The sequence below is a fragment of the Phaseolus vulgaris genome, chromosome 3, assembly GCF_000499845.2.
Source record: "Phaseolus vulgaris cultivar G19833 chromosome 3, P. vulgaris v2.0, whole genome shotgun sequence".
Lineage (NCBI taxonomy): Eukaryota > Viridiplantae > Streptophyta > Magnoliopsida > Fabales > Fabaceae > Phaseolus > Phaseolus vulgaris.
The window spans coordinates 27657812-27669848 of record NC_023757.2 but is presented as its reverse complement, the minus strand read 5'-3'; the positions used below and the strand labels follow the sequence as shown (position 1 = coordinate 27669848).

The following is a 12037-nucleotide window of genomic DNA, read 5'->3' as shown; positions in this document are numbered from 1 at the left end:
CCGACTCAATTCGACTTGGGCCCGAACGACTCAACTCGACGTGGACTTGGGTCGACTTTGCTCAACCTGGGCCTAAATTGTCTTGGTTCAACCTGGATCAGGCCAAGTCAAAATCCAACCCAAAATACAATTTGGATAATCCAAAAATGTATCCAATCCACATCTAATCTATATCCAATTAAATGGATTATTAAAATCCAAAAATATGGATTTGGATTTGAGATAAATCCATTTAAATGGATCACAACTAATATGGATTTGGATAATTATGGATTGGATTTTGTAATTTGGATTTTTTGTCTACCCATAATTGCGGTTGTGGAATGAACTATCGTCTAGATGTAACTAATAAACGGTGGTTGGGAACCGCTATCTATATCCTAATAGTATAGACTATTTGCTTATAGACATCGTTGCAAAATCATTGTTTAATGACTAAAATAATTGTTGGCATTGACCTTTTCTGCACTGGAATAGGTGTTATAGCTTGTTTGATGAGTTTATGATAATACACTATAAACCAAAATACCATTAGAGTTTACTTTTTTAAGACTAACTAAATCTAGAAATAATGTAAAATACCATTAGAGTTTAGTTTTTTAAGACTAACTAAATCTAGAAATAATCTAGAAATAATGTAAAATACCATTAGAGTTTAGTTTTTTAAGACTAAATCTAGAAATAATGTATGGGGCTGCATGTGGGTTAGTATTGTAAATGAAATTTGGAGACACTTGTTGAAGGATGCATCTCTAGATCCACTAGAAATTTTTACTATTCCATAACTAAAAGCTTAAGAAACAAATATAAAACAACCAACTTTTCCTATGTGAATGGTACATTGACCCACTTGCCTAAAATATGTAAGAAATGAGAGAAGTAGAAGATAGATAACTTATATATAACGTTGTTTGTTAATCAACTTTTTCCAATACAATCACTTGGTCTTTGTTTACTGGCTAGTCAAGTATCACAGTGCAACTGAGATTGAAGAAAGATTTCTTGAACTCAACATTAAAAAATCTGCAGACCTGGAAGGTTTTTTCATAGAAGTTTTACTGTCAAGGTTTCATTGGTATATCATTAGGTGACCCACACTACAATGTATGCATATTTATACAAGGGACGCCATTATTCTTATCGGATATTTAAATGGGATGGAATATGGAAAGTCATATTTTAAGCTTTCTTAGGGTGTATTGGAATTTTCATGAGATGACTCTCCCTTGTATAGTTAACTTTTGTTAGGAAATGCATATTTATATACACAGATTAAATGTAGTGGAGTGGCGGATGTTCCTTTTTTGTTATATTTCTAGAACATCATTTTATTGTAAATAATCTTGTAGTTATAGGCTTTCTTTTAAAGGGTTAGATACTCCTAATACTCCCATTTAATATATATTTTTTCTAATAAAAAAAACTTTTGTATTATTTTAAATTCTTATTTTTTTTGGTAATCATTGATTATTGTACTTAATTACTCTCATCATCAATAATATTTTTAAGAAGATATTTTTAAAATATCTAGAGGTTAATTTTGAGAGAGAGAGAGAGTATAACAAGACCCTTTTTCTGTATGTGGGTATGTGTCAAACGTTTGAGAAAAATATGCAACTAAATTATTTATATTAATAAAATACAACCAATTAAAAAAAAATTAACGAGGTAATCAAACTGTTTGGAAATAATTTAGAAATGTTGAAAGTAACGGGTTCGAAACCGTTGGAAGTAATGACATTCAAAAATCGTTGGAAGTAACAGGATTTTGGAAACTATCGGAAATAACAGGAGTTTCAAAACCGTCAAAAATATTGGTGGTTTTAAAACTGCCAGAAATAACGGGGGTTTTAAAATCGTCGGAAATAGCGGGAGTTTCATAACTGCCGGTAATTTTTAGCAACGCAGCATCTTTCAGGAAAAAATAAACCGTGGGTAACGACGCATTTAGCGGTGGTTAAAACCGCCGAAAACGTCAAATATAACCCTGTTAAAAATCTTTTTTTTTTGTAGTGTTAGGATTGGAGAATAGAGAAGATTTGTTAATTTTTGAAGGATTAATGTATTTTGAGAACATGTGATGTTATGTGTTAAAAAAAAATAGTGACCTGAAATATAAGAAAATATTTAGTTATTTAGTTAATGTAGGAAGAATTTTTAAATGGAGGTTTTGTAATATCTAAGATAAATATGATTTGTGTAGAAACTAATTGAAGGAAATAACAAAAGATAAAAGGTTGTAGAAACTGATTGAACGTAATTGCACGAATTTGCAAAACTGATACGCTTATTTTGATTTACTTCAATAATATATATATAATAAAATTACAATTACTTGAAGCTATAAAATAGGAATACTAACAACCTTGTAAACTGACCATTAATGCAATATTAACGGTAAATAATTTAAGGGTAATAAAATCTGAATTAATAACCAACATTTAAAGCTAATAAAATCTGAATTAATAACCAACATCCTTCCTTAATTCTGATTTGGAATAACTGATGGAGATCAAGCCCAAGAGAACATGGAGGCCACTCATCAAGCTCAAGAAGAGGTGGAGGCACAAATGGAGGACGCCCATGGAGGTCAAAGTCCACCTCAAAGGATTACAAGAAGCATGTTCAAAGCCTTGGGAGATAGAGGACATTTATTTTCTCTTTTTGTAGTGTCTTTAGTTGAAGGTGCTTAGAGGGAAACCTTAGAAACCTCTTTTGTTATAGCATCTTTTAGGCTTTAGTTAGGAGCTTTAGGGGGGTGTATTAGTAGATAGGTGTAGAAGTAGAATAGGGGGTGCCAAAGTAAAGGAAAGGATCACACCTTCCTTGCTTAGCAAATAGGCGCCGGTTCTAGTTTGAATTAGGAGGGAATTTTGAATTGCTTTAGCTTTCATTTTCAGCACCTTAGGCTATAAATAGAGGTGCCTTCCTTGTAAATTTCAGATTTGAATTTGATCTAAAGAAACTATACTCAAAATTGGAGTGAGCATTTGGAGAGCTTTTGAGCTTCTACTCTAGTCTTATCTTGAAGGACCATGGTTTCCTCAAGTGGCGGCTTCCACACTCATCTAGGAGCATCCATACTTCTAGTGGCGTGATCATCCAACCTATCTTCCATCTTCATGAGCATTCTCTTCTCCTTCCTTTCTTCTCTTTCAATTACTCTTGTTGTCTTGTGTTCTTGAGCATGTTTTGGTTCGGCTATTCCTTTTTCCAGCATCTATTTTCTATTTGTTCTTAAATCTGTTCGGCTCTTTTGTTTTTGTTTCAATTTCTGTTCGGTCTCTTCTTTTCTTTTGCCTATGTTGATTCAATTTGACAATATTTGGTTCAACCAAATGAGTTTGGGATTTGGTACTTGTTATTGGTGAGTTCTTGATCTTAGAACCATGATCCAACTTCTAAGAAAGTGCCTCTACATTTTCCAGCTCAAGGTGATTCCTCAAAAGTGTCAAGAATCTTGTTCTATGTGGCTATTGGAATCACATCATGTGGTATCATGAGTCTTAGGTTCATTCTTGTTAATTGTTGAGTTGTGTGCACTTTAATTTCAAGAGCTCTTTAATTTCTTGCAATTTCAGTTTCTGTTTTAGAATTTTAATTGAGTTTTCTTGCTGTTTTTCTTTTGCTCCAAGTGTTTGTGGAAAGGTTTATGGCACTCATAATTCTTATGAGTATGGTTGCTCTTTTGGAATGGCATTATCCTTCCTAGAGTTTACCTTAAGCTTCCTTTCACTTGTTACAATTTGTGTTGTGTCTTTTAATTTTTGAATCATGTCAAGTTGTGTCTTAGTCATGTTATTCCATATATGTCATTACTTCTAGTAGTACTTTTATTGTTTTGATTGTTTCTTGCTTTGGTGTCATATAATTTTTCTGAATTGATGTTGATCCTTTGTGCATTTTCTTTTTAGAATTGAGTTCATACTTGTATTCTAGACCTATACAAGTTCCACTACATCATTTTCTATTATGTCTTCGCTAGTTCATCATTCTGTTTTTTATTCCTATTAGGATTCCAGTGCTTTTAAAAAATACGGTAATCTGGCAGTGATTTTAAAAAATTTATTTCTCTCAATTGGCTTACTGTTTTTAATTGATTCCAGTGCCATTATTGAGTTAACATCTTGAAGTTTATGTGGTATAAATTTCATAATCCAGTTCGCTCTACAACGTTCCAGTTAAATCAGTGAATATCAAACACAGTTTGCATAAAAAAAAAAAAAAATTTCCAGTAGCTAAAATTTTTGTTTTCTTCATCTACTCTAGTGCTTTTCCTTAGGTATTCTTTTGTGTGCCTACTTTTCTCATTGAGTTCTTTATTTTCTTGATTGTCTTTCATTCTTATTCTTTGAGTTTGTCTTACATATAGTATTCCTTTTTGCAATTACCTTTTCCTTGCTTATACCTTTTCTTGTTTGTCTTTATTGTTTCTTTGGTTTTGTGGTGGTTTGCTCTTAAGATTGGTGTGCTTGCTTTGACATATTTCATTTGAGGATTCCAAGGCCTCAAGATCAGATTGGAGCAAGAACATTATTTCTTTGAGAGTGATATCTTTTTCAGCCTTAAATTCACTTCGGCAGTTTCAATTGCAAAGCTCACTGTTTTTGCTAATTTTTAACTTGTTTGCTGTTTTGTGTGTTTGCTGTTTTTTAATTACAAATGGCTGGATCTTCAAGTGATGCATCCTACAAGCAGCATTCTCCTTCCAAAGCTTCCATTCTTGGTGAATTACATGAAGCTCAAAGAACAATTAGAAGGTTGGAGGAGAAATTGCAAAAGATGGAGGTCCATCAAACTAGACCATCTCCTTCTATCCATGATGGACATCATTCTCATAGACCATCTTCAAGAGCTTCTTCAAATGATGTTGGCCGTGAAGATGAGCATAGGAGAAGGAGACCTCCACCCCAAGTCCATGGACAAAGACATCATCACCAAGGGGAAAGAATTCACTACGGCAATGGCTTCTACCATGATGCAAAGTCCAAGCTTCCTTCGGTCAAACTACCTTGTTTTAATGGTTCTAGTGATCCAAATGTGTATTTAGATTGGGAGGCTAAGTGTGAACAAATTTTTGAGATCCATGAGATCCAAGATGAGCATAAGCTCAAGCTAGCCACCCTAGAGTTTAGTGATTATGCCATGAAATGGTGGCATGGGATTGTAAAGGACATTATCTATCACAAGGGTCCTCCCGTGGACTCTTGGAACTCTTTAAAGGATCATATGCGCGCTAGGTTTGTGCCCCCACATTTTAGGAAAGACCTCATGTTGAGACTCCAACGGTTTCAACAAGGCACGCTAAATGTGGATGAATATTATAAGGAGCTTGAGACGCTTGTGCTTAAAATTGAATTAGAAGAAAGTGAAGAAGCCATGGTTGCTAGGTTTGTGAGTGGTCTTAGGAAGGATATCCAAGACATTGTTGAGTTACAAGAGTATTCATCATTGGGCTCTTTAGTTCATCTTGCAATGAAGGTGGAAGCCCAACTTGCTAAGAAAAACTCTTTTAAAAATGCTTCCAATAATGGATACTACTCCAAGTCTTGGAGAAACAAACCTTCTTTTTCTAAACATCCTTCCAAAGATTCTTCTTTCAAACCCAAGGAATCTAAGCCATCAACATCTAGACCTAAGTCTCCCACTAGAACATCTAACACTAAATGCTTTAAATGTATGGGTTATGGTCATATTGCTGCAAATTGTCCTTCCAAACGAAGTATGTACATGCATGAGGGCATTGTAGTTAGTGAGCATGATTCGGATTCTTCAAAGCATTCATTGCATTCTCATGCATCTAGTGAGGAAGAGAGTGAATGTCCACTTGAAGGGGACTTGTTAGTTGTGAGAAGACTTCTTGGACAAGTTTCACAACCTTTTGATGAAAGTCAAAGGGAAAATATTTTCCATACAAGATGTCTTATTCAAAACAACATTTGTTCCTTGATAGTGGATGGGGGTAGTTGTGCAAATGTGGCTAGTACAAGAGTAGTAGATAATCTTGGATTGCCTACTATCTCTCATACAAAGCCCTATAAGTTACAATGGCTTAGTGAAGTAGGAGAAATAATTGTTAATAAACAAGTCCTCATCCATTTCTCCATTGGAAAATACAAAGATGAGGTATTATGTGATGTTGTGCCCATGGAAGCCACTCATGTTCTTTTAGGAAGGCCTTGGCAATTTGATAGAAAAGTTTTACATGATGGCTTTACCAACAAATTATCTTTTGAATTCCATGGTCACAAGGTTACTTTAAAATCTCTCTCTCCAAGAGAAGTCCATGAGGACCAAGTTATCATGAAGAAAAAGAGGGAGAGTGAAAAAGATAAAAAAGATAAGAGTTCTAAGCCTACACTCCTTGTGTCTAGGCGTAACATTGAAAGGGAAATAGTGGCTCATCATCCTCTTTTTTTAGCCATCCCTAGAACTCTTAGCATAGAATCACTTGTTGATAGTCCTCATTGCTTGGAAAATTTGGTAGAAGAGTTCAAAGATGTGTTTCAAGATCCTCCAAATGGACTTCCACCTTTGAGAGGGATTGAGCACCAAATTGATTTGATACCGGGCTCTTCTTTACCAAATCGTCCCGCATATAGGACCAATCCAAGTGAAACTAAGGAAATTCGCCAACAAGTTGAGGCTTTGATTGAAAAAGGGTGGGTGCAAGATAACATGAGTCCTTGTGCTATGCCTATCATCTTAGTGCCAAAAAAGGATGGCACATGGCGAATGTGTTCGGATTGTAGGGCCATCAATAACATAACCATTAAGTATAGGCATCCCATACCTAGACTAGATGATTTGTTGGATGAATTACATGGTTCAAAAATATTTTCAAAGATTGATCTTAAAAGCGGCTACAATCAAATCCGTATCAAACCGGGTGATGAATGGAAGACGGCTTTTAAGACCAACTTTGGTTTATATGAGTGGTTAGTTATGCCTTTTGGTTTAACTAATGCACCAAGTACCTTCATGCGCCTCATGCATCATGTTCTTAGACCTTTCATTGGTAAGTTTGTTGTGGTTTACTTTGATGACATTCTCATTTATAGCTTATCTTTGAATGACCATAGGTTGCATGTTAGGCAAGTTTTGGAAACCCTTAGGAAGGAACATTTGTATGCTAACCTTGCTAAATGTATGTTTGCTCTTGATCATATAGAATTCCTAGGGTTTGTTGTAAGTTGTAAAGGGGTCCATGTGGACAAAACCAAGGTGGTGGCCATTCAAAATTGGCCTACACCGAAATCTTTGAATGAGGTCCGAAGTTTTCATGGGCTTGCTTCTTTCTATAGAAGATTTGTCCCAAACTTTGGTACCATTGCCGCACCACTCAATGACATAGTGAAAAAGGATGTGGTCTTTCATTGGGGAGAAGCACAACAAAATGCTTTTGATACTTTGAAAGAAAAATTGACTAATGCTCCCATCTTGGCCCTTCCTAATTTCACTAAGACATTTGAGATTGAGTGTGATGCTTCAAGCATAGGTATTGGGGCTGTTCTCCTTCAAGAGGGCCACCCCATAGCCTATTTTAGTGAGAAATTGAAGGGAAGTCATCTCAACTATTCCACCTATGATAAAGAATTATATGCACTTGTTAGGGCTTTGTTTACTTGGCAACACTATCTTTTTCCCAAAGAGTTTGTGATACATAGTGATCATGAATCTCTTAAATATTTGAAAAGCCAAAACAAACTTAACAAGAGGCATGCTAAGTGGGTGGAATTCATTGAGCAATTTCCTTATGTGATCAAACACAAGCAAGGCAAAATAAATATTGTGGCGGATGCTCTTTCTAGAAGATACACCTTGCTAAGTCTTTTAACCTCTCAATATCTTGGTTTTGATCACATTAAGGAACTTTATCATGATGACCTTGATTTTTCTCTCCTCTATCAAGAGTGTCTTAAGGGAGGACACAAAGACTTTTTTATTCAAGATGGCTTTCTTTTTAAGGGAAAACGTCTTTGTGTTCCCCAATGCTCTATTAGATTATCTCTTGTTAGAGAAGCTCATGAGGGGGGCTTAATGGGACATTTTGGGGTTGCTAAGACTTTGGATGTGTTGCATGAACATTTCTTTTGGCCTCATATGCATAAACATGTTCATAGTTTGTGTGATAAATGCATAGCTTGCCGCAAAGCTAAATCTAAAATGCATCCCCATGGTCTTTATACTCCTCTTCCTATCCCTTCAATGCCTTGGGTAGATATATCTATGGATTTCATCTTGGGCTTACCCAAGACATCAAAGGGAAAGGACTCCATTTTTGTGGTAGTGGATCGTTTTTCAAAGATGGCTCACTTTATTCCTTGCCACAAAGTGGATGATGCATGCCACATTGCAAACCTCTTCTTCCAAGAAGTGGTTCGCTTGCATGGGATTCCTAGGTCTATAGTGTCCGATAGAGATCCTAAGTTCTTGAGTCACTTTTGGAAGACCTTGTGGGGCAAGCTTGGAACTAAGCTTTTATTTTCTACCACTTGCCACCCCCAAACCAATGGTCAAACCGAGGTGGTTAATAGAACTTTGGGACAACTATTGAGATGCTTTATTTCGGGGAATCCTAGAGTGTGGGAGAATTTACTACCCCATGTTGAGTTTGCATATAACCGAGTAGTAAATTCTACCACCTCCCATTCTCCTTTTGAGGTGGTCTATGGGTTTAATCCCCTAACACCTCTTGATCTTCTTCCTATTCCCCTTCTTGACGATGTCTTGTGCAAAGATGGGGATGAAAAGGCTTCTTTTGTGAAAACTTTGCATAAAGACATCAAGAAGAGAATTGAGAAGAAGGTTGGCAAGTATGCTGAACTTGCCAATAAGAGGAGAAAAGCATTGTTGTTTGATGAGGGCGATTGGGTTTGGCTTCACTTGAGGAAGGATCGTTTTCCTACTCAAAGGAAGTCCAAACTAATGCCTCGGGGGGATGGACCTTTCCAAATCCTCAGGAGGATTAATGACAATGCTTATGAGTTAGATATGGCTGATACATTCTTAGGTAGTCATACTTTTAATGTCAGCGATCTAACTCCTTTTTCTGTAGGTCTCCAGAATTCGTGGTCGAATTCTCTCCAACTCGGGGAGTATGATGGAGATCAAGCCCAAGAGAACATGGAGGCCACTCATCAAGCTCAAGAAGAGGTGGAGGCACAAATGGAGGACGCCCATGGAGGTCAAAGTCCACCTCAAAGGATTACAAGAAGCATGTTCAAAGCCTTGGGAGCTAGAGGACATTTATTTTCTCTTTTTGTAGTGTCTTTAGTTGAAGGTGCTTAGAGGGAAACCTTAGAAACCTCTTTTGTTATAGCATCTTTTAGGCTTTAGTTAGGAGCTTTAGGGGGGTGTATTAGTAGATAGGTGTAGAAGTAGAATAGGGGGTGCCAAAGTAAAGGAAAGGATCACACCTTCCTTGCTTAGCAAATAGGCGCCGGTTCTAGTTTGAATTAGGAGGGAATTTTGAATTGCTTTAGCTTTCATTTTCAGCACCTTAGGCTATAAATAGAGGTGCCTTCCTTGTAAATTTCAGATTTGAATTTGATCTAAAGAAACTATACTCAAAATTGGAGTGAGCATTTGGAGAGCTTTTGAGCTTCTACTCTAGTCTTATCTTGAAGGACCATGGTTTCCTCAAGTGGCGGCTTCCACACTCATCTAGGAGCATCCATACTTCTAGTGGCGTGATCATCCAACCTATCTTCCATCTTCATGAGCATTCTCTTCTCCTTCCTTTCTTCTCTTTCAATTACTCTTGTTGTCTTGTGTTCTTGAGCATGTTTTGGTTCGGCTATTCCTTTTTCCAGCATCTATTTTCTATTTGTTCTTAAATCTGTTCGGCTCTTTTGTTTTTGTTTCAATTTCTGTTCGGTCTCTTCTTTTCTTTTGCATATGTTGATTCAATTTGACAATATTTGGTTCAACCAAATGAGTTTGGGATTTGGTACTTGTTATTGGTGAGTTCTTGATCTTAGAACCATGATCCAACTTCTAAGAAAGTGCCTCTACATTTTCCAGCTCAAGGTGATTCCTCAAAGTGTCAAGAATCTTGTTCTATGTGGCTATTGGAATCACATCAATAACCTTCATACCCAATAGATCTCTTAACTTGATGAAAACATCGATTTTCAATGGCTTAGTGAGAATATCTGCAATTTGATCTTCTGATCTAAAGTATTCCAATTTGATCATGTTCTTCCCAACTTGGTCTCGCAGGAAGTGATATCTAATATCAATGTGTTTACCTCTTTGATGAAAAACCAGATTCTTTGCAGGATTAATTGCAGAGACATTGTCAATACAATTCTTGATTGGAACATCTAGATTAAAACCAATTTGAGTCATGATATTGCTGAGCCAAACTGATTGACAAACACTTGTTGCTGCTGCTACATACTCATTTTCACAAGTAGATAATGCAACAATTGACTGTTTCTTTGATGACCACAAACAAACAGTCTTTCCGATCATAAAACAATTATCACTAGCGCTCTTCCTCTCGTCTGAATCTCCACCCCAATCACTGTCTGAGTATCCGATGATCTTAATCTTCTTATATGAAGAGTAAAATAGACAAAAGATTGTAGTACCTTTGATGTAGCGCATAATTCTCTTTACATATTGTAAATGAACTTGTCGAGGTGACTCCATGTATCGACTGACCAATCCCACAACATAACATATGTCGGGTTTAGTACACATGAGATATCTAAGGCTCCCAACAATCTCCTTAAAGTATGTTGCATCTAAAGTTCGCCCATCAGCTTCCTTCGTAAGCTTAATTTCAGTTTCAATTGGAGTCTTAACTGGGTTTGAATCCTCCTTCTTAAACTTCTTTAAAAACTCAGCAGCAAATTTCCTCTGATGAATGAATATTCCATCGTCTCCTTGGATGACTTCAATGCCCAAAAAGTAGAACATAAGATCAAGATCGGTCATCTCAAATTCCTTCATCATGATATGCTTGAAGTCACCAACCATTTTAAGACTACTTCCTATAAAAATCATATCATCAACATAAAGACATAAAATTAGCAAATCTCCATAATCATTAGTCTTTACATAAAGACCATGATTTGATGCACATTTTTTGAATCCAGTGGCTTGAAGAAATGAATCAATCATTTTGTTTCAAGCTCTTGGTGCCTGTTTAAGACCATATAAAGCCTTAGTTAGTCTGTACACCTTCTCCTCTTTGCCAGATTGTATGAAACCCGACGGCTGCTTTACATAAACCTCTTCATCAAGTGGGCCAATTAGAAATGCAGACTTGACGTCCATTTGGTGAATTTTCCATTGCCTTTGTGCAGGTAAAGCAATGATTAATCTCACTGTTTCCCCATTCGATGGTACAGGAGAAAATATTTCTTCATAATCATAGTCTTCACTTTGCTCAAATCCCTTTGCCACTAACCTTTCCTTGTATCTATAAATCTCACCATTTTCTTTCACTTTAATCTTGTACACCCACTTCACATCAATTGCTTTGTGTCCTTTTAGAAGATCAGTGAGCTGCCATGTATTGTTTTTCTCAATCCCCATCAATTCATCATTCATAGCCTCTTGCCATTTGGGGTGTTGAATGACGTATGCAAGTCTCATGGGTTCTGAATCTGCAAGAAAAGCAAAGTGAACCAAAACGTAAATAGTTGAAGGTGTACAGGTTGTCGTTGTTGCCTTCTTGGTCACTCCATCATAATTGCAATTGGAGTTGCAACTTCAGGCTGAACTATAGGTGCTTCAAGAGTGACTCCATCTTCCACATCATCGTTCAAAACGTAAATATATCATTTTTTTGAATCCATTTCAGTTGCTGCATTCCATTTCCATTCCTCATCTTCGGCAAATGTAACATCACGACTGGCAATCACCTTCTTTGTCATTGGATTGTACAGTTTGTATCCCCATGCTTATATCCAATGAAAATGGTTTTCACTGCCTTATCATCCAACTTCGATCTTACTGCCTTGGGGGCATGAGCATAAGTAATTGACCCAAATACCTTCAAGTGTTGCACATTGGGTTTGAA

At 36.5% G+C, this 12037-nt stretch overlaps 1 protein-coding gene across 1 annotated transcript; it reads right to left on the bottom strand.

Moving 5' to 3' along the window:
- Positions 1-10062: 10062 nt before the first annotated feature.
- On the bottom strand, positions 10063-11133 carry LOC137839471 (uncharacterized mitochondrial protein AtMg00810-like). Its single transcript, XM_068648585.1, has one exon. The coding sequence runs from the start codon at positions 11131-11133 to the stop codon at positions 10063-10065; it is 1071 nt and encodes a 356-aa protein (XP_068504686.1).
- Between the last annotated feature and the right edge of the window lie 904 nt (positions 11134-12037).